At 39.8% G+C, this 27046-nt stretch overlaps 2 protein-coding genes across 8 annotated transcripts; one reads left to right on the forward strand and one right to left on the reverse strand.

Moving 5' to 3' along the window:
* Positions 1 to 4299: 4299 nt before the first annotated feature.
* ANKRA2 (ankyrin repeat family A member 2) lies at positions 4300 to 16183 on the reverse strand. Of its 7 annotated transcripts, none has more exons than XM_018918450.3 (9): positions 15945 to 16179; positions 15073 to 15461; positions 12982 to 13140; positions 11560 to 11625; positions 10142 to 10239; positions 9855 to 9980; positions 9392 to 9458; positions 9225 to 9305; positions 4300 to 4717 (listed from the first exon to the last, which is right to left on the reverse strand). In XM_018918450.3, exons 2-9 carry the CDS (start codon positions 15359 to 15361, stop codon positions 4641 to 4643), a joined length of 963 nt encoding a protein of 320 aa, XP_018773995.1. In that variant the 5' UTR covers positions 15362 to 15461; positions 15945 to 16179; the 3' UTR covers positions 4300 to 4640. The 7 variants fall into 7 exon arrangements, with proteins under 7 accessions (XP_018773995.1, XP_009092238.1, XP_050842705.1 ...); XM_009093990.4 differs by lacking the exon at positions 4300 to 4717 and adding an exon at positions 6917 to 7707; XM_050986748.1 differs by lacking the exon at positions 4300 to 4717 and adding an exon at positions 7617 to 8472 and having other exon boundaries at positions 16138 to 16183.
* A 28-nt stretch (positions 16184 to 16211) lies between these two features.
* Positions 16212 to 26021, forward strand: UTP15 (UTP15 small subunit processome component). Its single transcript, XM_009093991.4, has 12 exons — positions 16212 to 16439; positions 16772 to 16864; positions 16940 to 17124; positions 18288 to 18466; positions 19215 to 19340; positions 19943 to 20078; positions 21221 to 21305; positions 22924 to 23073; positions 23253 to 23354; positions 23550 to 23683; positions 24171 to 24229; positions 24737 to 26021. The coding sequence occupies exons 1-12, from the start codon at positions 16212 to 16214 to the stop codon at positions 24958 to 24960; spliced, it is 1701 nt and encodes a 566-aa protein (XP_009092239.3). The 3' UTR covers positions 24961 to 26021.
* The last annotated feature ends 1025 nt before the right edge of the window (positions 26022 to 27046 follow it).

Here is a 27046-nt window from a genome sequence, read left to right on the forward strand (position 1 = left end):
ACACCCAGAAAAACAAAAATTTATTGTTGTGCCTCAGAGAAAAACAAAGTATGTGGAGTGAAGCATGCTGTTAATATTGCATAATCACCAGTTGTCTGTGCTTTTTACATAGGGATTTTTTTCCTGTGAGTAAAGCTTTTTCTTTGCCTAGATTTTTTATTCCGCTGTTTTCTATCTCTTGACTAAATTTTCCTCAGGGTGTCTGAATCATAGCTTGTGAAATAGTGCTGGTTGGTCCCTGCTGCTTGGTCCCCCAGAAGACCCATTGAAAACTTCAATTCCATGTTCCCTTAGCAGCATAATGTTACATAGTAGAAAGGGCATATGATGCAGGTAACAGCTTCTGAAAAATTACCATCTTCACCTTTGTACTCACTCTTGTGGGAGGTGTTGTGATGACTATCTGACAATTGCTTGAAATTCTGCAGCAAAAAGATGGAAGAAAGTTAAATTGCACTGTCTTAATCTACATTCCTCTCTTCCAATGTCTTCACATATAATTAAAAAATGCATTTTCTGGGATATGTTTTGAGGCAATAGCTAAGAATTAGTCAGTTTTATTTCCTGTATGTTATCTCATTGCTGACTGGAATTCAAGAAAAAATACAGAGCAGATATTGAAGGTTCATTAGTTAGAACAGGTATTTTCCTGTAACACAAATAATACAGGAAAAAGAAATTTTGTTCTTTAAGCATACTGATGTAGTTTTGTCTATACATGAGATGTCTTGTAATTTAAGAAAAAAATGGCTCAAGTTATGGTATCCCAAGGAAACACAATTTGCCTTTCATTTGCATTTGTTTTCAACAAATGTGGAAATTTGTTGAAAACGAATGCAATTGTTTTTACATTTGTTTTTACAAAGGACATTAAATCTCAGTATTAAATTTTTAATATACAACTTTACAGTAATTGGCACTTCGTCTTATTTTATTTTAAAATTACTTACATGAGACATTTTTCTGGATTTTATTGTGAAACATTTTTTTCTCTCTTGCTTCCAAGGCATGTCAGATTTGTTGTTTCTTTCATCTCATTTAACCATGCATGATGCAATAAAACTGGTGTAAACGCTATGCAAGAATACAGGTGTCAAAGCCTGGGGGACAGATAATGGAGCAAGGATTTCAGCAACACCTGCAAGGTCAGTTACGGTTTTTTGCTTCACTTCCCCTAAGACTGATTCAATTTCAGATTTCAGTGTCTTGAAAGAAATACATCTCTGCACTGGCTCTTGCACCACCTCTCAGAGATTAATTCTGACCTAGTGTACACCTTATATGTACCACAGATGTTTCCGTACATAGAGTCAGAGGGAAATTAAGCCAGAAATCCCGGTTTAATCCATGGAGGTTTGGAGTTTTCTTCTACATTTGCCCCTTTTGTATATTCAGTCACTTTGTTATTTCAAGGATAGCATTTTTAATTCATTATTTTTTGGTTCTGACTCAGAGAACTTGGCTGGATTGTTCTCCAGCCTTGTAGTCCCTTTCATCAGAATCATAGTGTATATTCTTTAAATAGTACTAATCTATGCGTATGGATTTATTTTCAGATTGAAAAAATTAGCACAGTTTAGACACTGTACAAGAAATACAGGAACTTGGTGTTTGGACTCACTACCCATGGACTGGAGAAGAAAGGCAGGGATTAATGGTGTATGGATGTCAGTAGATATCAGACCTCTAGTGGACACAATGGAGAAATGCTTGGAACCATGAACATTACATGGGGAAAACCCCTATGTACTGGTGAGGGAGAGCTGCTGGAAAGTCTCTTTCAAAAACTTATCTATTATCTGTGCAAAACTGTTACGTCCCATCATTCATTGTAGATTTGAGTAAGTGCAGAAGTCCCAGAAATTCAGTTAACATTGTCTGATTTTTTCAAACTAATTTCCAAATCTTAATTACTGTTTTGACTGAAGAGCTACACTGGGACATCCCTCAGACTTGAGAACAAGAGGCTGGAGAGCAGCCCTGCAAAAAGAGATGTGAGGGTTTGAACTGGGGACAAATTGAACATGAGTCAGCAGTGCCCTGGCAGCCAGGAGGGCGAGCTGTGTCCTGGGGAGCATCAGGCACAGCATGGTCAGCCAGGCAAGGATTGTTCTGCTCTGCTCTGAGCTGGGGTGGCCTCACCTCGAGTGCTGGGGGCAGTTCTGGGTGCCACAGTGTAAGTGAGATACAAAACTATTGGAGAGTGTCCAAAGAAGGGTCACAAAGATGGTGAGGGCCCTTGAGAGGAAAGCAGTATAAGGAGCAGCTGAGGTTACTTGGTCTGTTCAGTCTGGAGGAGACTGAGGTGACCTTATGGCAGCCTACAGCTTCCTCATAAGAGGAAGTGGAGAGGCAAGCACTGATTTTTCTCTCTGGTAACCAGAGTTTGGACATAAGGAGAAGGAATGAAACTGCATTAGAGAAAATTTCAGACTGAACATGAGGGAAAGGCTCTTTATTAAGAGAGTGGTTGGAAATATTCTACGATCCAAATGCCTGAAGAAGGCTGTAGGGCAGGAGGCTGTGGCTTTTCTATCCATACAGCTGATACCTGCTTTAAGCCACTGCATGAAGGATATTTAGGAGATAGGAGTTCTGTAAAGCAGTTAGACTTTCTTGTACCAAGGAAATTTCAATCTACAATGTGTTGGCCTAGTTGTTCCAGGACTAATGGTGGAAGGCAGGAGGAAAGAAGTCAGGTACTGTCAGTGTTCCCACAGAAGTCACACACTGCTCATTAAGACTCCCTTCCCCCTGTGGCAGACTAGAGAGAACTGGAGGCACACCAAGCTGTGTGATGAGCAAGACCCACTTACTTACTCCATGCAGCTTTGATGGCATGGCGTGTAGGAGGGACTTCCCCTTTGAACATCCGTGCCGGCACTGGCAGTCAGGGTGCCAGAAGACTGTGAACATCAGTTTAACCAATGGACATCTAAATTGCAACAACCAAGTCTCGTCACAGGATTCATCGTGGTAATACCTTTCTACTCTTATAATTTCTTTCTCATTACTTTCCTTATATATTTTCTTAAGTGTTACTTTTATGCTTTTATATTATTACCATAGATAACAATAACCAAAATGGCTATATACATCCTCTCCATTGCAACCAAATTCTAAGTTCTAAGTCAAACTCTACACACACATGCACACGCACGCATGTACACACGCATGCACATATATATAAAGCCACCAATCATTCAATGTGTTTTCACTCTGTTATAGATACATATTATAATATTGGCTTTTCACAAATATTAAAATGGATTCTATATGTGTGGTGTTAAAGTAACTTTGTTATAAAGATAGAGTTTTTATTTCTGTTAATTAAGCCTAGATGTAGGGAAATTACTGATATAAGTATGCTTGTGTTAAAATGCCTTCTTGGATGGGACAACATCCAATGAAGAATATGAAGAGGACACCTGCTACAGATATGCCAACTATCAGCACTCACCATCTGAAGACAGGTGAACCAAGGCCCAAAACCTGGAGGAGATAAGAATGGACTAAAACCACAACCAAGGAATACGCATGATCTAAAAAGGTGGACCCAAGAAGATTTGGAACATGTAAACTAGTTTGGGGAAAAGTTTACTATGCATAAGGGTCTATGAATATGCAAGAGGCTGATGTAAGGAAAAAGGTATTTAAAGGGTGTCTCTGGAGATAAGTGTGGTCTTGGCTGAGTGCCAAGATGCACCCGGCCATAATAACCTTTGCTCTGTGGTCTTTGTCTCCTATTATCCTTTAGTAAACTTTTTAAATTTTCACAGGAGAGTGAACTTGTTTTTCACACACTCTACTCCACCCAAAAGAATCTATCTGGTCATTATTCATATCCCTATAGACTGTGCTCAGAGTGAAAAACACGTTCAAAATTTTAAAAGTTTAATAAAGGACAATAGGAGTCAAGGACCACAGAACAAAGGTTATTATGGCTAGGTGCATCTTGGCACTCAGCCGAAAGCTCACAGTCACCTTCGGAGATACCTCTTAAGTACATTTTCCCTTACATCAGCCTGTTGCATATTCATGAACCCTTATGCATATCCATAAAGTACTTTACATTTTCCAGGCGCTATTTTACATAGTCCCTCCTCGGGTCCACCTTTTTAGAGCATGCATGTTGCTTGGCTGTGGTTTTGGCTCCTCTTTTATCACTTCCAGTGTGGGCCTTGGTCCTCACTATCTTCAGATGGCGAGTGCTGATAGTTGGCATATCTGTAGCAGATGTCCTCATCCTATGTCCATTGGATGTTATCCGTTCCAAGCAGGCGTTTTAACACAAGCAGAGCTATTTCACTACTGCAGGAATAAAACCTATTCAACATCACACATCTGAAATCCATTTTAATATTTGAGAAAAGCTAGTATTATATTATGTATCTAAAACATTCGGCACAGGTAATTCGCTCAGGTACTGGATACCTTTTTCCATAGCATTCCACCTGCTTGGGTGCACTACTAGATCATGCTTGATCTAGTACCTTTCCTTCATGCTTGACAAGAGTTGCCTCCAGGGTCTGAGTTTTTGTCCTCTTCCCAATCCTCTTGTCAATGCCCACATCCCAGGGTTAGGGATCGCAGTTGCCCGGCTTTACTACTGTCTGGTTTCCATCGTGGCCTGCAATATCTCAGTACTGGGTCAGGCAGGTCACCAGGGGCTCTCCTGACTGCTGGCTGAAAGCCTCTTGTGCATCCCACAGCTCACCTAGGGATAGAAATGGGGTGATTGTCTCTGCGCCTGCATCTTCTTCCTGTTAGGAGGACCCTACTTCCTCCACAGTTCCTGTGTGTGTTCCTTCCTGTGTGAACTCATTTGATCTTGAATTTCTTCTTCTGTATAGGGGCATCTGCTACTGTTACCTAAACTGTGTGAAAAACCAAAACTATCTGACAAAATTCTTAGTGTTAGATAATCAAGGCATTACTTTACTTCTGGCAATCTGTTGTTGCCAAGATGTGCAACAGAAATAATTTCATCCACACATAGCCTGGTGTTCAGAGAATATAATTTCATGACCCATTAATTTTTCCAGATTTTTCACAAACTTTATACAGTCAAAATGAAAAAATTCGTTGGTTTAATGTTCATTGGTTCCAAGTTATGTAGTTCTTAGTACTTGGTTTCTCATTTGTCACAGATCTCTTTGCCTCCTATGCTAATTAGGTCCTCATCCTTATCTCTGCTTTCCCTGACCTGGTGTCTCTGACCGTGCCAGGGATGTTTGGAATCGATGTTCCGTTAACGGCCCTTGATGGCCGTTGCTGGCTGTTATCTTTTGTGTCTCTTCTGTGCGGCTCTCAGTCTGTTGAGATGTTAAGCTCATCAGGCCTCACCTAGTGGGATGATGGCCTGAAAACAAACTTCAGATCCTTTCCTCCGGGGCAAAGGCGAACAAACCTGACTTAGGTTATAAAATTAAAAAAAAAATTATATATATACTAGCAGAGGTTGTTCTGGTTCAGCTGCAGTCTGAGTGGTCACGGTGCCTGGTGGTCTGCTTTCTTCCCTCTTCCCTGAGCGTGCTGTTTAGGGTCAAGCAGTATCTAGGAAAGAGTGGCCAGGGCCCAGCACATTGCATAACTTCGTGCCTCTTTGGAACTGCTACACCAGTTTTCCTTCACATATGATGCGACTTTATCAGGATCTCGTAGTTGTTCAGGAATGAGGAAAGATGTGTGCTAATGTCTTTACAAATAATTTTATGGGTGAAGGTATGAGTGTTAGAGTCTTTGAAATGAGTCTTACTGCCTCTATAAATTCAAGGCAGCAGATTTGTTGCAGAGACCTGACAGCTTGGCTCCTGAGATAGACAAGAGTCTGCACAAGCCTGAACTTTTAAACTTTGGGGTAAAATGATAGGTTCAAGGGGGCATTTGGAGTTGGTGGTTTGGGAAGGCTGTACCTTTCTAGTACCTCAGCCAGTGGGGAAATGAAGAGGGAAACGTGCGGCCAGGAGCTTAGGATAAAAGGAGGCTGCACCCTCTGAAACCCCGAGAGAAATCCCCGCGGGCGTGTGCCCCAGAATACAGTTGAATTAAGTTGAAGGACTCCTCTGTCTCCTTTTTGGACATAACCCTCTGGCGTTTGTAGATTTTCCTGACATGGGTTAACTTCCAAACCACTGAAGCATAATCATCCTTCAAAAGCTGGCCCATTTTTTTCCAAATTCCATGCCACTCATGACTATCTACCCTCAGGGCAGATGTCTGAATAACCTCCCTACAAATATCTAAACATGATGTAAACCGAACTGAGGAGACCTGCCAGACTTAGCAACAAGAACATGCTCTTCTTAACCATCCAAAGGGAATTCAGAATTCTCAAAAGCTCTAGTAAGAGGAGTGAAAAGATGGGGAAAATCGTCCTCTCCAATTCTCCCCTGCCAGATTGGATATGATTATTAAGAGAGTCCCAAAAGAGTAGTGCCTGAGGTAAGGGCAGGAGAGCAGCACTGAATACGTATCTCAAATGACCCTCACTGCCCTTGATGTTACCATGCCATGAACTGATGTCACACAGTACAGCTACAGAACAATCCTGATCCCTCTCCCTCCTCTGAAAGATAGCATCAGGAGGAGCACATACGGGAATATAGAAAGGGTTAGGTACAACACCCACACCGACAGACAAAGCAACACCGTGACCAGTGACTCCCTACCTAATGCAGTAAATGCTTAGATCAAATTTGTTTCCAATTCCCTCACATCTGTAATCTCAGTCCTTCCTGGTCCATAGCATGCCAAACAAGACTGCTGTGGTTTAGGAATGGTACTGCCCAGTTTAGTGCTCCCACTGAGACACTTCAAACACACTGCCACTTGCCTGCTTGCCCACTCCCTCTTTGCTTTCCCCTGGGGTGAGACGGAAAGGGGAATTCGAGGCAAAAAAGGTAAAGATCACAGGTTGAGATAAGAAAAATTTAATCGACACAGCAATGAGGTAAAAAAACCAAGCATTAATAGCAACAATGTACAAAAGAGAGAGCGATTCACATACAAAACTGCTTACTGCAGAGCTCCACCGACCCCACCCTGACTGGAAGGAACTCCTCCACCCTGGAAGGGACCGCCTCCTTTTCTTAGCAGTGAGGTGAGGTGATACAGAATAAGCTCTCCTTCCTAGCCCCCTCCTCTCTATTGCAAAAATCAACCTTGCTCTGGCTCCAGCCAGAATAAATATAAACAGGGGGTCTCAAAAACTTCACACACAGTGCACATTTTGGTATTATTAACAATAAAGGTATCTATCTTTTGTGGTGATATCCCTCAATATCTAAACACATTTCTTCCTGTGAATATGTATCAATGATGTGATGAAGTAGGACAGTTGGCACAGTGCCACCCACTGCACTCAGTGTAAACATTTAGATGGTCAAAACTGGGTTTATTTACAAATAATTTCATGCATGACAACTGACTCTTCTAAAATTATAAAAAACATATTTAAGAAAAGGATGACATTGCACATTTGTACTAACAACAGTGAAAGAAAAGGAAGAACACTAAAAAGCTTAACTAAAGCCAGCAAATAGTTGCACTGAGGTCAAGTTACAAAACAACCAACTCTTGTCACTGGTTAGAGCTAAACAGCAGTTCAAATCTCCAAGCCAAGATGTGGCACCTGCAGAAGAGCCAACCACTATTCCTTGATATTTTGAAGTAGCTTTAATAAATGAGACTCAATAACCTGCTGAACTAAAGCAGAGAAAGATATGAAGTTAGTATTTATTTTTTCTGTATTTTCAGAGTTATACTGTTTTTTCTAGCAGATATCTGCTTCTCCTGTGCAATCATTTAATAAAAAACCAGACATGTATAAATTCACTCTGTGAATAAGTCAGCATTCCTTCAGAAAACAAAAGCCTTATATAATGCAAAAACAATACTGCCAGATAGGCAAACAATGTTTTTGGGGGTCATCATCAGTCTTTGGTTTGAATAGACTGATAGCACATGGAAAGCAAATTTTTAGCCTACAAACAGAAAACAGGAAGAAACACTTATGAGAAACTTCTGTGAAACACTTGGAGATTGAGCTCTTGAACCAGTCTTCTATGTAAACTCCTCTGAAGTTGTGCTGGTTTCAGCTGGGATAAAGTTAATTTTCTTCTCAGAGGCTGACATGGGGCTGTGTTTGGATTTGTGCTGAACACAGGGTTGATAATACAGAGATGTTTTTGTTATTGCTGAGCAGGGCTTGCACAGAGCCAAGGCCTTTTCTGCTTTTGGTGCAGCCACACTGGGGAGGGGACTGGCAGGGTGCTTGGCAGGCTGGGAGGAGACACAGCCAGGACAGATGACCAAAGGGATATTCCAGACCACGTGGCACCAAATTCAGTGTAAAAGTGGGGACAAGAAGCAGGAAAGGGGGGGACATTTGTGATGATGTCATTTGTCTTCCCAAGTAATCACATAAGCTGGGCATGATGGGGCCTGGCTCTTCTGGAGATGGCTGAACACCTGGCAGCACATGGGAAGCACTGAATCAGCTCCTTGGTTTGTTTTGCTTGTGTGCACAGCCTTTGCTTTCCCTATTAAACTTTTTCTCTCCCTGATCTCTCTGGTGGGGAAGTGAGTGAATGGCTGTGTGGGGCTTAGCTGCTGCCTGGGTTAAACCATGACACTGGCTCATTCATAAGCCCAAGGCTGTGCTTGGAGAAGCTACACATACAGTGCTCGGCTTACTTTTTGATTGCATTCATTTCTGTAATGGCAGACATTTCACAGCTTTCAAAATGACAGCAGCAGTGAGGGAAAAAACCAGTAAGGAGTCCCTTCCTTGCTTCTGGTTTCCATAACCAAGGCAGATATTATAATTCACTGATTACTGTCTACCTCAAGACAAACTAGAGCTAGAGATGATTTGACTGAAGAAGGTTTAGCAAACTACATAACATCATTCCAGTGAAGTAGGGTGATGGGTTCAGGAGGATTGCAGGCCTTATCTGAGTCATGGCTGCATCATACCATTGTTTGTGTCCAGTGATATACAGCCAGGTCAGGGACATTTTCTTACTAAGTACCTGACTTTCTGAAACAAGAATGGAAGTTCCTACCCATTTTGGCCTGATGCATTTAGGTTTATTAAGAGTTGTAGGACAAGTAACATGTTGAGAGCTGCAAAACCTCTACTGGGCCATTACAGCAGCTACATAAATGAGGAGCTGCAAAAATTAATTTTTTTTTAAGGAGTTTACATTTGCAATACTCACCACTCCGATAGCCCAAGGCAACAGCCAAGTCCATAGAATTATAGCCAGCATCTGTTTCAATAGTTGGATCAGCACCACTTTCTGTGTAAAACAGGGACAGAATCTTGTATTTCTGACAGTGAGAGCTGATCGTACATTATTAATGATAATTTGGACAGTCTGCTTACCAAGAAGAATTTTAACACATTTCACATGGTTCCCATGTACTGCATATAGCAAGGGTGTACCTCCATTCTGAAAAAGCAGAGAAATGCCTCAGACACTTAACGATTAAGCAGTTCACAACTGTAATTCCTTAACACACGAATATGCTTCTATGTACCAGTAAGAAACTTCCTAGGTTTTATAAAAATGAGGTTCAGTTTTAGATCTTCACAACTTTCATCATTTTTGTACACACAAAGATCACAAACACAAAGATCAGACTTCTACAAGAAGTCAGCATTAGTCTCATTCTCTTTCTACCATGAAGTCAGAACTAGTAGCATCAACTTCTCCTAGCCTATGAAAGTTTTGAAACTCTCACGTTTTTCGAAGAGGCAGAACAATTTTCAAATTCAGGCCAGTGCTATGTCCTGCTTCAATTTTCTGACCAAAGCACCCTCTGACTAAATTAAACTAGAATCTTACCCAGTCATACTCATTGACATCAACTCCACAGTCAAGCAGCATTTTGACAATATCAGTGTATCCTTTACTGCAGGCCAGTGAGAGGGCACTTTCTCGCCCCTTCCCCAGAATCTGAGGATCTGCACCCTGAAATAAAGTATCAAAATAAAAAAAAGACGCAAATTCGAGGTTTTACACAGACCTTAACTTTTAAAACTTTTAAGCTTGTAGCAGCATTGACAAACTTAGGAATGCAAAACAAACTAAAGAGTAAATGAAATCAAAATCAATTGTGATTTTTTCCTTACATTCTGGAGGAGAAATTCCACTACTGCTATCTGCCCATGAGCTGCAGCCCACATCAGAGGAGTAAATCCTTCTTCATCCTTATGATTGATTAAATTTTCTGTTCAAAGAAAAATATTTAACTTAGTAATCCTTTCCTCACTGCACTGTATCAGCTGGTGAAGGGTGATTTATTCACCAGGAGCCAGTGTGACCTAAATGTCATTGTCAACTTTAAAAACAAAATTCTGTCCCAGTGGGGGTGGTAGTATCTCTATTCAAGAAAGAAAAATACATCCAACTGACCAAAGAAAAATTTCAGCCTTTACTGTAAATTTTAAGTTTTTAAGCTCTATAAACCAAACCCTGATTTTACTCAGAAAATTACAAGTTGTCTGGGCTTCGCCTATGTAAAGAAGATAAAGGATGTTTGAAAAATTAAGAGGTACATCCAGTATTATAATGTAGACTATGTTTTTTTCAAAAGAGTGAGCCACACAATTTTGTAAAGAATGAACTTGTACAGCAATATAGATAAAACAAGTCCATTCCCTACAAAGTTTGTGTAATCAGTAAGGTGGTCTGTGAAAACAATTAAGGTCTACATTGAGTGCAGCTGGAAGAAGAAAAGAACTTCTTTTAACAACTGTCTGACAAACATTTCAGCTGCATTTTCTAATATCTAAGTACTTTATAAATCCCATACTTATCATAGCACAAAAATAAGCATTTTTAACTGCTACCAACACTTCAGAATTGATTTGCTTTTCATATACACGGCTCATTACAAAGTGTTTCGACTCAGTCACTCATTACATGTTTTCCAGTAAACATTTCAACAATGCACTGAAATGCACTGAAAGCATGGGTAATTACTATTAGTGCAGTAGGAATACTATTAGTGTTACTAATTCACAAATATGTTAGGGAGAGCTGAAATTTTGTGCATGTACTACGGACACACAAATGCCACACTATTCAGAATATGTAGTACTATTAAACTGCAGGTGTGAGGCATGGCTTACATTAGAGACATGCAGATCTTTATGCTGATTGATTAAATAGAATTGAAAAGCCACCATTAATAGAAATATGTTTTAAATAACAAAGATAAATTAAAAATAAAATGAAATAAACTGCTGTGACAGAACTAACATATTCCTTTCTTAGTACCGTGGATTACCTACATAGCTAGAGAACGGGGAGAGGAAGGGATTTACCTACTGCTATTAGTGTTAATGTTTTAATTTAAAATGCAAATGACACAGGGAGTGAGTAATAGATTAATACAAAACATTAGTCCACATCTGCAAAGAACCTCAAATGTCCTCCAGTTTGTACCAGAATTGAGGACTTTATAGCTTTGGTGAAAAGGTCAAACACAACGGCATATAAATGGCCCAAAGAAAAAAAGAAGGCACTTAACCTCCTTCTGTCCCACCTTGTTCAATACGTGTAGCCAGATATAACATTTCTCCCTGAGCAGCCAGCTGATGAACAGATAAAGCTGTAAAAAAGGAAGCAAAAGCCATGTTACATACACCAGTTTTCCTTCTGCTCTATTTAGAGCTGAGCATAACATGTCCATTGGCTTCAGCAGTACAGAACTTGGAATCAAGAGTGTAGATGACTTTACCTTATGCTCTGAACTTAAACCACAATTAAACACTGAAAATTTTCTGAAGAGTTTCATAGATTTAGGTAATTTTTAAACCAAAGCAGCAGTCATTCTTGCAAGCAAGGATACTTCCCACACTGACTCTTTATAAAGTAACATGCTCTCTTCACTGCTGTTTGGTCAGCAACCCAAGATTACTTTAAGACCCATTTACTAAAAGAAAATAAACATATTTTGATAAATTAAGCATGTTAATTTAAGAATCACACTTGAATCACCAGAAGACCTGTCCTACTGGTCAACAAAGAAAGCCTGTAGTGTCTCCCACTCACTACAATGTGAATAGATCAGACATTACAAAACGACACACAACTTGAAATATAGAGAGGAAAACAAAGATCGTATGATTTCTTTTTTTATTTCAGAGATTATGAAGAAATAGCCTCAGATCCCACAGAAAACTGCATGGGTGCATAGTTTTGATAACTGCAGCTAGGAGCAGGCCTGAAAGGTAATCAGGAGGCTAAATGTACTAAATTATCCACATGATGTAGTAACAAAATTAGTTAATGATTAGATTAACTGTAAATGTTCACTGTCCTTCTCCAAGTCACCACATGAAAGTTGAGTTTGTTCAGAAAGATGGCATATTTTTTCCAGTGGCCTACACTGAATTAATTTTTTCCATGCAAGTAGCATTTTTCTTTAAAAAAATTGACTTGTAATTTATAGAGAAAATAATTTACTGACAAAGTAAATTACATCAAATTAATTTAAAAAGGCAATGCTTGACAATTCAGAAAAAAACCCCACCAGAAATAATGCTTCCTTAATTTTCAAGATCTGTGACAATCATTACACTTACAGTATTCTATTTTTACATTACATCTTAAGTATCGTGCAGCATTTACTAATCATCTAATTTTAAGATGCACAAGTGCTGAAAACATGGGCATGAAGTACATTAACTTAAAACTTAAAATCTAATTTTTGAATTAAAAAATATTGGTAATGGTTTTTCTGTTTTTTTCCTTCTGGAAAATAAACTTCAGTCACAAATTCCATAAAACAGGTGGATGACTATTTTATGGCTAGACCCACGTGAAATTGGACAAGTCTAACTCAGAGCTTTTTTCTTACTTTTAAGTTCATTGCAATACCAAAGAAAAAACTGCACAAATTTGTCAAGCATCCAACATACAGTTCACAAAACAATTATTAAGAGAAAGGCAGAAAGATACTTACAGTTTACCAGTAGAGGTGTTGTAGAGACTTCATTTCCCCTGTGTTTGTTAGTTAGTGTAGTTGATTGTTTTATTGGTGAGAAATGCTTAGTAGTTGATGGAGTATAAACATGTCTTACTTGGATACCAGGGGAAGGAGAAGTGTGGCTGTTGCATTCAGCTACATTGAACAAAAAACAGAGAGGGTTTCAGTATTAATAAGAGCATTAAAAGCAAGCCATAGATTCTAAGTCACACTGTAAAGCAGCAGTATCACAAGACCTTTAAAATCCATGTTAAGAAAGCTTTGTGATATGTGCTTTTCCTACTGTATATTGTGAAAGCTGAATAAAGGGCTGCATTAATTTTTAGCATAAAACAATTATGCTACTTCACAAGTTCAGTATGGCATAATGTCACCCAGAGACAAGTTAGTATCTAAATTATGTAAGCCTTTGTCTTGATTTTTCAAAATGCCTGGCATGGATTTCTTACATAAGAAGGCTCTACTTAACTTGTCATCTTATAAACACTCTCCAAGACAATAACATGATGCAGCTTTGGTCAGACATGCACTCAGGTACCTGCTCAGCCTTCTCCTGCTCCCTAACCAGTCCACTGCACGAGTGGAGACAACCTTCATTAACTTCTTCACCAGGGCTCTTCCCACTCCTGGATAAAGTTTTAACAGCATTATGAATGCCTGACGAATACTTATCCAGTAGAAAGACAGGTTCCACACTAACTTACATAAAATGCAACAGCAGGCCATCGCTTAGAATTCAGGAAGTCATTCACTACTGATGTGTTCCTTCATACTAACTTTTCTTGCTTTCTCCTAGAAGCTAATGGCATTTTATTACATTTATATATTTATATGTTGTCTTGGCTTCTAGTTCTCCCAAGTAGTTTTTGGTTTTGAGATTAGGTACTTAAAAGACATATTCAAGGATTAAATTCCATATTGGCTTAATTGATTTGACACCAGTAATTAATGACTATAAGCTAATTAATACATGCACTGAATTTACACCACAGAGAACTCTGTGATCATAAATACAAGCACAAATTCACTAATTAAAGAAGCAGAGTGTAACAGGAAACAAAATTATGTTTTCTTTGCCAATCAAGCAGCTACAAGTGATTGAATTAAGAGTCCTACCACAGATTTTGACCTGTGATCCCAGGACTACTTCTAAGGGACTTAAAAATGTTACCCAAGAAAAACTACTCTGTTGCTGATGGGTGTAAATCTGCCACTCAGACCTGCAGCTCTGCTAGTGAGCACTTGGGGCAAAATAAAAAACGTTTGAAAATTACAATGGCTGAAATGCAGCCAAACAACAAAAGTCAGTGAAACAATCAAAATTCAGAGGAGGCCTGTGTTTGCATTTGTCACCGGAAATAGGTCACATGGACTTCAGGAAAAGACACACCACTAATGGTCTGAAATAAGACACCAAGCGCTAGAAACCACAACAGTTAAGGGGAAGAAGATGGCAGTTTAAATTTTGCTCCGTATCGATATCCTCAGCTGTGAAAAAGCATGGCTCAATTCTGATGAAGCTGCCCAGCAGTGGTGGGATTAGCTGCAGCGATCCAGCCCTGGAGCAGCATTTGCTTTCAAGCAGCAGTGAAGCTACAGTGGCAAGCCCATGGCTAGGACCAGAGGCTTTGTACAGCCACAGTGACAAAACACACCTGCCCTATGTTGTCTTTTATCACCCTCATGAAAAGATACAATGTGCTGCTGAAAGCTACTCAAGTGATCATAAAGTGCTTTCAGTAGTGTTTTGGAAAGAAACATGTTGCTGTAGGACATGCCATAGAGAAGCAGCTTGTTTTCCTAATTAGCATCAGCTCTTACTAGCTTGAAATACTTTTTGTGCCATGATTTTTCAGTTAATATAAATATTCGAAATTTAGTATAAAAATTAATCTTGGAGAAAATTTTTATATTAATAATTCATTAAGCATACAATAAAAACATTAGAGGAACACATCTTAGAAAACTGATCAATACACATGTAACACAGAAGCTCTTTTTAGAAAAACATAATAACTTCACAGGATGACACAGTACACAGACAATATTTTGTACCATAAATTCAACCTTTAAATAAGACAGATGCGACTTCAAGGTCAGAGTTGACTTGATCTTGAATATTTTTACTGTCCTCCTCATTCAAAGACTTCACAAATCGTGAGCAGACATTCATATCAAATCTATTGGGCAAAATGAATTTCATCCCCATGGTGACACTCTGAGCTGGGCCTTCCTCTGTGCTGGTGTCAAGCTGGTGCTCCACTTTAATGTCTGGCATGGGTGGAAGGCTGTAGCTGGTGGTACATTCTTCCACAATTAACTGAGCCCCGACATCTAAGTTTGTTGAAGATGCCATGATCTCAGTCCTGTACAAGTTTCATGCAAAACGATGCTTCATTGTTTCCAGCCAGGAGCAATTCTGGCCAGACAAGCCAAATTTTCTGGACAACCTGCAACTGAACAGACGTACCACTGGTTAAGAACATTCTGGTAAAACAGTGCATAAAAACACATAAAAACTTTGTTTAAGCTTATGGCATTTAGTTTTGTCAAAACACTGGTGAAATATCAATCTTGTTGCTGTCACAGTTAGTGATCAAAACCTCCATTTATGTTTCAGCACCTGGATGTTTAAACCAAACTCCATTATTAAGCCAGTAGGAGTTTTATCCATGTGAAATGATGCTTCAGAATATTTGCCTAGTTACAACAAAAAACCCCACACGACAACCAGATTTGTACCAAGCCAAGAACAAGCTATAATATGACTTTCCCAGAAACATTAGACTTGAGGGAACAGTTAGAGCGACTTTAAGCTCCCGTATGTCTTCTGCAACCTGAGCAAAATAAACTGCTTCTAACACACAAGTAGGAAAAAAACCCCAAATTCCTCTAAACCGTTAAAGGCAACCCCAGAATACCCGGCTTGTTCACAGTACCGCGGGAAGTCTGAGGCGGGGCCGCGCTTCGCGCAGCTCCCGGCACGTCTGGAGGCGTCCCCTGTCCGGGCAGGCAGTCCGTGAGGACAGGCCTCCAGTCCCGTGTCCGGGCAGGCAGTCCGTGAGGACAGGCCTCCTGTCCGGGCAAGCAGTCCGTGAGGACAGGCCCCACGCCACCCAGGCCCGGCCTCACCTCGGCTTCCAGTCGCCACCGCCGGAAGTGAGGCCTCACCGCCCCGCCGATTGGCCGGCAAGAGGCGCGCTCTGATGACGCGCTACCGGTGCCGCCGCCATCTCCCCTCGCGGTGTGTCGCGTGTGCTCCGAGCCCGCCGGACCTTTTCCTGCTTCCCAAGCCTCTCCCTCTTCCCGACCCTCTCCCGCGGAGCCCCGGTCGGCCTCGCGTCATGGCCGCGTACAAGCCAGTGGTGGTCCAGGCGTGCCCCAAGCTCGGGGAGAAGATCACGCAGGACACGCTGTACTGGCGGGGATACAAGGTAGGAAGAAGCGGCCCAGCAGTCGCAGTTATTGCCTGAGAATGCTTTGTTTTACTACTTTCATGCAAGTGTTATTTTTTTTTAACACGTGTGAGTTAGTTTTTAAATTCAGAACACATAATTAATGGGTAAGTTGTAATGCGTGAATTGGAAAAAGATTAAAAGAGCAGGAGTAGCTTGTCAGAAGTGAAACTCACTGTCATTGTACCCAGAAAACGTTTTGATTCTAATGGAGTCTTGAATTCTTTGTAGGAAAAGAATTTTATTTTTCTGTTCTCATATTTGATGGTGTGCTTATGTGTTTTTAACGATCTTTATCACGACTGTTTCAGACACCTGTTCAGATAAAGGAATTCGGTGCAGTAAATAAAATTGACTTCTCCCCGGTCCCACCATATAACTACGCTGTCACAGCATCCTCGAGGGTAAGTGGCTTTTGTGCTGTTGTTCTTCAGCTGGTATGACACCCGGAGATGTAATAATCCCTCTTGTTCTGGCAGATCCACATCTATGGCCGTTACTCCCAGGAGCCCATCAAGACGTTCTCTCGCTTCCGGGACGCGGCGTACTGTGCCACCTACAGGGACGACGGGCGCCTGCTCGCCGCTGGCAGCGAGGACGGCAGCATCTGCCTCTTCGACGTCAGCGGCAAAGCACCGCTGAGGCAGTTCGAGGGTCATACCAAGTAAGGCAGAGCTGGTTTGCTTTGTTTGTGTGCAGAAGCTTCTGTGCTGTATTTGCACACTGCAGGCTCATCACAGACTGGATGGTTTCTTAAAGATGGTCTGGTTCACTCCTCCTGCCACAGGGCAGGAACACCTGCTGCTAGCCAGGCTGCTCAGAACCCCATCCAGCCTAACCTTGAATGCTGCCAGGGAAGGGGCATCCCCATCTTCTCAACCTGTTCAAGTGCCTCAGCAATATTCAGTATTTCCGTTAAATTGTAGTCTTATGTCTGCTTCACACGCTGCTGAAAATGAGTAGAACTGATTTACCTAGCTGTCAACTGTCTCATGTAGATCTTACTGAAAAGTAGATTTAAGTTAAATTTAAAACGGGAGTGAGTTTTAAAAAAAAATCTAAATATGAATCAAGTATGCAGAAAAGTAAATACATTTTCTCTTTCACATGCATGTCTCTGAATATGTTGTGTAGATACTCTCTTGTGAGTACATTGCATTGATAAGAACATCTTACGTGATGCTAGTAGGAAAAGAGTTCTAAAATATGTCCAAACAGAAACAATGAAGAAATACACCAGTAAAAGCAGGAATTCTTTAAAGAGCTCCAAAAACAAATCTAAAAAAGTGTATAATGGTAGCGTGGGGTGAAGAAGAAATTAGGAGTTCTGATGTATCTGTGAGGAAAAGACAGTGGTAGTACTTCAACAGACTTCTGTGCTGTGAAGAATCAATTTGTGTTTTATCTGCATAGAATAATAATAATAATAATAAGAAGAAGAAGAAGAATCCCCCTTTCCCTTAGTGGGAAATACCCAGACTGACCTTGAGAGTGTTTATTTTTGTTTCTCTTTGCAAATTGGGCGTTCTAATGGCTAAGTCAACTGCATACCTGTGCACACTTGGATTTGCATCCCTCTGCGTTCTGCCAACACCTGTTGGGATATTGCAGTGATAATAAAGACTTCAATAGTGATTTTAAAGGGCAAGAAGATTATTCAGAGCAGCCATACTTGAAATTTGCTGTTACAAAGTGAGGTTTTGTAAGTTCTGATATTAAACACTGCACTTCTAGGTTAGAATCCTTTAATAAACTCTTTGTACAACGAAACTCTTCTTGAAACATGAATATATTTTAACTTTGGGTGTTGTGGACTTTATTTTTTAGGCCAGTTCATCTAGTGGGATTCCTGTCTGATAAATACCGCATATTTTCTGGTGGTGATGATTATTCATCAAAATTGTGGGATATTCCCAGTGCCACAGAAATGATCTCTTACAGTGAACATACTGACTACGTGAGATGTGGCTGTGCAAGTAAAGTGAATGCAGATGTCTTCATAACAGGTTTGTTTTTATATTTTTTTATACTACTTTTGGATTGAATTGAAGAAAAATGCTGAAAGATAGTTTTTGATACAGTAGGATCATATTTATTGTATTTTAGTCATGAAGGATCAGTCTGCCTGTGCAGTGCCTACTTTATTGTTTCCTTTTTTTTGCTTGCTTTTTAAGCTTGACACTGATGTTCTAGGGGAAGCTGCAGGAACTGAGTTTTAACATCTTTATGGTTTAGTCTATTACAGTTAACAGAACTTGTGAAATAAAATACTGTGGCTGGGACTGAAATGTTGTACCAAGTTTCTGGAGCAGGACACTAGTTGTGCAGCCCATAACTGGCACACTCAAAATGTGAGGTCATGTGGAGTTACTTGGAACCAGTTGCTTTTGGTTTTCCTAGCAGTAGCTTTGTATCAATCTGTGGAAAACACCTAGTATTACTTTTTTCATGAGGCACAAGAAGCTAGGTTTCATCAGGTTGCTTGATATTTATTATTATAAATACACTTCATTCGTGGAATTGTAATGAAATGAAAACAAATTACCTTTACAGACTGATATGTTGCTAGGGCTAGAATTAGAAAATTTGTTGCCCCAAGGCTGTAAACTAACCAAGGTAAGTCAAAAGTTGTTTTTACATGCATAATTTAAAACTATGGCTATTAGTCAGGAACTTCTTTAGATGATAGGACACAGCTGTTTTAGTTCCTGAACTAGTTGAAATTATGAAGTTGATTTATGCTGATGTTTGTAGGTTCCTATGATCACACTGTGAAAGTGTTTGATGCACGAACAAAGAGTAGTGTCATGACGATAGAACACGGCCATCCTGTAGAGAGCGTGCTTCTCTTTCCATCTGGTGGACTTCTGGTATCTGCAGGTAATTCTGTAAAAGCAAATAAATCAAATATCTTTTCTTTGAGGAATACTTCAGCTACTTGCTTTTTGTGTGCTGTTTTAGTTTGATAATGAACTGGTAAGTGATTTAATAATTTGAGTTCTCAAATATCTTCTGTAGGAATCTGCATTTATGTGGTGGGTGTAGGGGTCTTTCCTTTTTGTCTTTGTTTTAATATTCTTGTAGTTTCCACTTCCCCCCTGCCCCCAAAATCATTTGTAATAACAAAATGCAGACTGTGTTTTGAAAGGATGGGACTTTTCTTTCTCATAATGTTGACAAGCTTTTTTATTGCCTTGTTGCTATTCCATCAGAGGTACTGTAATCCCATAGTTTAAATATTTTTGTTTTTTTGGTAATGAGTATGATTGGAGAACGGTTGAATGATTCAGGTCCATTCAGAATGGCCTAATAAAAGAGCAGGCTTGTGCCAGGAGATACAATGGAAGAGGATGGTGAGTAGGGAGAGAAAACTGTTGAGAGGTAAAGGTACTTGTGAAGGAAATACTGCATCACTCTGTGAAAACTTCTTCAGAGAGGCATAAATATATACATATATATGTTTTGTGGCTTCCTCTTCACAGGAGGTCGATATGTCAAAGTTTGGGATGTACTAAAAGGTGGACAGTTACTAGTTTCACTTAAAAATCACCATAAAACTGTGACTTGTTTGTGCCTGAACAGCTCTGGACAAAGGTTATTGTCAGGATCCCTTGACAGGTTGGTATATTTTGTGGCTTCCTTATGGTGATATTCTTTAGGACTTTTATTCTTTGAAAGGTATTATTTCACATCACTGTTGACCTGTGTGTGGTTTTTGGGCTTTATTTGAGGGTATGTTTTGGGGCCAAAGTACCTACTGTGAAGCTGTCCCTACTTTTGCAGGGGCCTTGGTCTAAATGGGCTTTAAAAGGTTCCTTCCGACTCAAACTGTACTATGATTGATTCTATGATACAGTTTAACCTTTTCCTCTTACTGATAATATCAAAAAGGATTGTGTGTGCCATTTGGGGGTGCATATGGGGAACTTCTGAATAAGTGTTCAGTTTTTTAAATCTCTAAACTGGCCTTTTTAGTCTTTGTAAGTTAACTATTCTTAACTTTAATACAGTTTAAATATCTGAAAGTGTACTAGCATTCACTTTTTAAAAGCCTGGGGTTTGTGTCTCTGTGCTTTTGCTTCTTGTACCCAAGAGTGGTTGTGAACATGACCTCTTTGCTTTTTTTGATTGATTTCAGTTGATGTCATGTGTCTGAGACATTAGACATTAGAAACACAAAGTGATGTGAAATGACAGTGAATCTGTTTTCCTCCTCCCTCCTGTATTTCCTAGGCTACCTCAGGCTTTACAATTACAAAACACTAGCTTTTGTCCCTGTAAGATAATATTTTGTTTTCCAATTTGTTAAATATTTCATGCTTCCATCCAAATCCATAAGGGGCAGCTGGATACAAGAGTATCTACAGATTTACTCCCAGATATTGCTAGTAGATCTTGTATTTAAAATTTAAGAACAAATTTGAAGAGATTATGTCTTAGTGTTTTCCTAATACATATTTCTGAATTCAGATAGTCACTATGCCTGCCTTTAATTTCTACTTCTGTTCTTGCCCCATTTTCACCATTTTTGAGGTAAGGACACTCCTGACTTGACTCCTGACTTGACTTGTGGCTACCTTTTAAAAGAACATTACTGTTGCAGGAGTAATACCCAAGAAGCTCAGTGGTAGTCTTAGGAATGCATTGTATTAATTCTCAGTTTTCCTTGAATGATCTGTAGAAGAGGAGAGTGATGAAGTTCCTGTAAAGTGACTACAGTAAATCTTTACTAACAATTTTTTCATCTTTGCTCTCTGTAGGCATGTGAAGATTTACAGTACTACATCCTACAAAGTGGTCCATAGCTTCAACTATGCAACATCCATCCTCAGTCTTGCATTGTCGGTAAGTGCATTAGAAGTCTTCCTAGACTAGAAGAGAATTCCTGATACCTTTTAAGTCACTACAGCAAATAATTGTTGCTTTCTTGGTGTTGGGTTCCAGAAGAATGCTGTACATGCAAAGTAGGGTTGGATATGTTTCTCCTGAGTAACAAACACTAAGAGGTTTTAAACATAATAGAGTCAAATACAATGTTACCTTACTAGATCAGTGCAATGTCTTGTGTTTATGAATGACAGTGTACATCATAGGGAAAGTATTCACTTTAGAATGGAGGTCCTTGGACTTAAAGATGGTTGTACTCACCTTTTGCCTTTCAGGAATGCTGTGAGTTCTTTTGCATAGCAGGAAAAAAACAAGTAGTTAATTTGTTGAAAAATTCAGAATAGGGTGTGAACTTGCTTTAAAAGTTGGTGTCAGTTGGCTTGAGGAAGAAAGAAGGTTGTGAGCATAAACAAATTTGTCAAGGCATGTCTTGGAAGCAGACAGTAGACACTCTTACTTCTCAGAAGCACTTGATTTCTGGTGGATAATTTCTGCTGGCCAGAAATTTCGAGGCTAGCACCAGTTTTTAAGCAATACTGTTGTCATGTAGGATCCCGTTATGTAGCCTCTGAAGGACGTGTGAATGGGCCTGTGAGGGATCTTTACTACCTTTGCTAATTGTTCTGCTCTGCTGGAATGTAGGGGAAGGTATGTGTGGGGAGTGTCTTCATTCCCTATTGTATTACCTAGGGAGCTGAGCTAAAATAAACTTGGATTTTTTTTTTATTTTGAAGTGAAGAATCCATAAGATTCTTTTAAGACCCTATGGCATCTGCAAAATATGCAGTACCTGTAGTTTGGCATCTCTAGAGTGTGTGTAATACATCTTCTGAAGCATAGTCTTGTTTTCTGTTGACTAAACCATTTGAATTTTAAATGGTCATATGAGAACATTATAATGTCTTTATTGAGTCAAATCAAAGGTGGGTCTGATTCTAGATGCTGCTTCCAGCTGTAACCAGCCATAAGGAAATGCATATAGAAAACCAAACGCAGGGCAAGTGTGTCAATATTCTCCCAAATTCCATTTTCAGATAAGATGTGAACTCATCAAAGTGTAGTTTCAGTGTAATTCAATGAATTACTATTGCATAAGCCTGTTCAGTCTCTCCTTGAGCTTGATTAAACTTGAAACTTACCTAGATTCCTTGATAAGGAGCTCCACACTTCTGATACTTGTGTGAAGAATAAAAAGGAAATTACCTTCAGCCGGCCATACTATTGTTTTCCAGTTGTTCAGTATCTAAGGCTTGGTGTCTCAAAGGTTACTTTCATTACTTTCAAAATCTTTTGCCAGACAATCATATTTATAAGGCTTTCCTGTTTCATCTTCCCCAACAGGTGTTAATGTATAATTGAGCTTGATTCCCTAGCCAGTCTATAATGTTGCTTATGAGCATAGCCTGGAAGCTGTCCCTGCTTTGAACAAAATCATTCAGTGATGGAACCTCAAAGAGGTGCCTTCCACATTAAGTCATCTATGATACTATGATTATCAAACATAAAACTATAAAAATGTGTATGATAGAGCACAGATAAAACACTGGGTCCTAACTCTGTGCTTTCTTTGTGCTAGCCTGAAGACGAAACCATAGTTGTAGGCATGACCAATGGGGTGCTAAATGTTAAACACAGAAAACCAGAAGAAAAGAATGAAAACTCTCAAAAGAAGAGACAACCAGCATATAGAACCTATGTGAAAGGAAGAAGTTACATGCCAAAACAGGTATGATGTGGTAAGAAAATATGTACTGAAACATTTCTGAAAAATTTGTTTAGTTGAATGTGCTAAATTGGAGAAAGGGAAGGGAGGGAATATATAAAATTATTCATGGTAATGTATCTAATCCATTATGTGAGTGTGTGTGTATTTGTCTTACACTGAACTATTTTTTTGAATTTTAGGAAGATTTCTGTGTCAGTAAACCTGTAAAACGTGTTCTGAGAAAATATGATAAGCTGCTGAGGAGCTTTCAGTCTTCCAAGGCTCTTGATGCAGTACTGGAGGTGAGGCATTGGTTTTTCTTCTTGTCAGACTTCTGTGCTGTCACCTTATGGTAATTTTCCCTGTATGTCATGCTAATTTTATTTTATTGTATAACTAGAAAGGAGTCTAAGTTGGCTTCCATTTTGGTTTTGCTGACACCAGTGTTGTATGTAAAGATGTTGCTTTGGTACTAAACTCTTTTTGCTTCTGTCCAGCCACCCATCATGCTTCATACCCCTGAAGTCACGGTTGCAGTCATGCAGGAACTACATCGCAGAGGAACACTGAGAAGTGCACTTGCAGGCCGAGACGAGAAACAAGTTAATCTCCTGCTTACCTTTGTGGCAAGGTATTATGAGCTCCCTCTGACTATTTTGATGCTTCTGTTTCCCAATAACATGCCACAGTTTCAACAGATCACTGGTAGAACACTGGTACTCCTGAAATCTCACACGCCTTTTCTATTGATGCCAAGGTTTTGGGATAGGTTTGAAAAAATTTACCTGTTAGCACAGAATGGTTTTGCTGATAAGCTATTCTGCTTCTTTGCCAGACACTCTCCCCTTATTCATTTATTTTCTGTCTCTTTGATGAAATTTGTGTTTTTATGTACTCAAGGCCTTTTGACACTCCTCGAGGCCCCACTGGCTTCCTGAAAGGAAGAGGGTAAATACCACCACATATGTGGGTTTTTTGACTTGCATCTCTGACTGCTGTTCTGTGATATCTCTTCATCAAGAAAAAATTGTCTGTATGCCAGTGTGAGAAAGCTGCTTGTTGGTGGTGGAGTACAGTTGACAAAACCAGTAAAATACGAATGTCTTCTAATTTTGCAGGCGTGTGATTGAGCCTAGATTTACTTCTGTGCTGGTGATTGTTGCCGATATGATCACTGGTAAGACAATACAAAAAAGATTCTCAAAGCTATATAGCTGGCTTGCAAATAAGATTGAAAGTGCTATATTTTAAGGAAACCAAACCTTTATGGCTCTGTTTATATGTGTGGGCTTAGTGTCAAGAGAATGATCCAGAAAGAGATATTTCCAGATAACTTTTACCATAGTCAGGATTTGATTTGTACAGGCTGCAGGAAACTCCTTGTGGTCTTTAAGTACCTTTGATACTCCATGTTTCTGTGTTTACATAGTACAAATAGCTTCCTCTTATTTAGTGAGGTAAAAATAGTATTTGAGGTCATAAAATCTTCTGTTTCTGTTAGTTTGGCATACAGCTGCTGAAAGTACATACAACTTTTGCTTTCAGAACAGACAACATTAAAGTTGTCTTATTTTTTCAGAATGTTTGGCTTCTGCTAGAATCCTTAAATGTATCTCTAACTAGCTAATATAATTTTTGCCTTTTTATACATCTGTGGATTCTTAACTGGTATTTTTCTTTACAGACATTTATCAGCCTGTGGTTGGGCAGTCAGCAATAGTTGATAAACAGTTCTTGAAACTCCAGCAAGCTATTGGAAAAGAAATTGACTATCAAGAAGAACTATTAGAAGTTTTGGGAATGATGGATACACTGTTTGCTACTTTTACTAAGAAAAGAGATACATGTCTAGAAGAGAACAAAAGTAATGGTGTCACGGAGATCATTGAAACAAATAGGAATTACTGACACACATCTCAACAAATTGTCACAATTGTGAACTTGAAAGACTCGACCTGTTCTCGTGGTAACTTTTTATAATAGTGACTTTCAAAATAAGCCTCTCTGTGTTGAAGTTCTGTCTTTTAAATTGTATTGCTGAATAGGCTTGATTACTGAAGATAGAGGAAGAGGACATTTTCAAGATTGTCCATGCAATATTTTTCAAACAATTTAGTTTTAAAGTTTTATTTCAGAGTTACAAAACTTCCTACATTTACATGGGGATTTACATGGCCTCTGTTTTGGTAGCAACAGGACTGCAGGGGTGGCTTCTGTGAGAAGCTGCCAGAAGCTTCCCTCATGTTTGGCAGAACCGGTCCCTGGTTGCTCTAAAGATGGACAAACTGCTGGCCAAAGCTGGGCCAACTAGAAATGGGGATAACAAAGTTACTGTGCCAGAGAAGAGCAGAGTGAGAAGATGTGAGAAGAACAACCCTGTGGACCCCGAGGTCAGTGAAGGAGGAGGGGCAGGAGATGTTCCAAACGCCGAGATTCCCTGCAGCCCATGGTGAGACAGCCCTGCCCCTGCAGCCCCTGGAGATCCATGGGGAATGCAGAGATCCACCTGCAGCCCATGGAGGAGCCTGTGCTGGAGCAGGTGGATGCCTGGAGGAGGCTGTGACCCCGTGGGAGCCCCATGGAGAGAGGGGCCCTGCTCCCAGGCTGGAGCAGCCTGTCCTTGGAGGAATGCACCCCTGGAAGAGAGACCCACGCTGCAGCAGTTTGGGGAGGACTGCTGCCTCTGGGATGGACTCACACTGGAGGAGTTCATGGAGATCAGTCTCCCATGGGAGGGGAGCCCACAGTGCAGCAGGGAGAGGACTCTTCTCCCTGAGCAGTGGGAGAAGCCACAGGTCATGAACTGATCATAACCCCTATTCCCTGTCTCCCTGTGCCACTGGGGGAGGAGGTAGAACTGGGAAGGAGGGAGGGGTGAGGGGAAGGTGTTTTTAAGGGTTTATTTTACTTCTCATTGTCCTGCTCTAACTTTGTTTAGTAATAAATATAATTAATATGTCTTAGTTGAACCTGTTTTGCCCATCATGGTATTTGAAGAGTGATCTCTCCCACTCTTTATCTCAACCCATGAATCCTTTGTTACATTTTTTCTGCCCAGTCTAGCTGCAGAGGAGTGAATGAGGGGCCTTGGTGGCTGCCTGGTGTGTGGCCAGCACCAGCCCACTACAGTTGTGTGTCCAGTACTGTCAGCAGTCACCAATTTTCAGTTTTTATTTACTAGAAAATAACTGATGTTTGTGTAATTTTAATGTGTCACTCTATTTAGGATTAACATCTGATCTCACATCCTTGAAAATACAAAAGCCAGCAAACACATTTGATAACACTTGACTACATTGTTTTTTCTCTCCCTGCTTCATCTCCATTTAAGATCTTCATTAATTCACAGCACACAGCAGAATTGACTCAAGAAGTGCGTGCTTAGGTATACTGAAAAAGTTTAGTCAACTTTTTTATTGAGGTGTATGTGTTTATGAGTTACAATTTTCTAGAAAATTGTAAAGGGGAATTAATTTGAATTAATGTAATGAGTAAAGTACCAGTGAGAAAATACCAAGTTAAATATCAAAATGCAATTTTTGTGGAATTCTGTCACTTTTAATGTACAGTAGTTGGAATTTGAGTCTGTTTTTTGAATGCTAGGGTAACGGTTTATTTTAACTTCAAGCAGGGCTGGATCAGTATGAAACAATGGAAAGAGGTGTGCTAAAGGCTGTTGAGTACATGTAGTCTGACATTAGGGTAGAACTTTGTTCTTAACCTGTTCTGTGGCTTGGAATTTGGTGTGTAATAGGAATTTCTTGCAGAATTAATTTGCTCATGTAAGACACTGAAAGGCAGATATCAGTGGTAGAAATAGCTAGAACAGTTTTGCAAGTTCTACCTAAAATCTTAACAATCGTGACTGAAAAGCATGGAGTGCTGTTAGGTCTTCCCTTAAATTGCAACTAAGCTCAAGAAAACACCTCACTGCCTCCTTGCTGATGATACTTTCCATTTTGTAACATTACTTTGTGTGTGTGTGTTGAAAGCT

This window comes from Serinus canaria, chromosome Z (genome assembly GCF_022539315.1).
Source record: "Serinus canaria isolate serCan28SL12 chromosome Z, serCan2020, whole genome shotgun sequence".
Classification (NCBI taxonomy): domain Eukaryota; kingdom Metazoa; phylum Chordata; class Aves; order Passeriformes; family Fringillidae; genus Serinus; species Serinus canaria.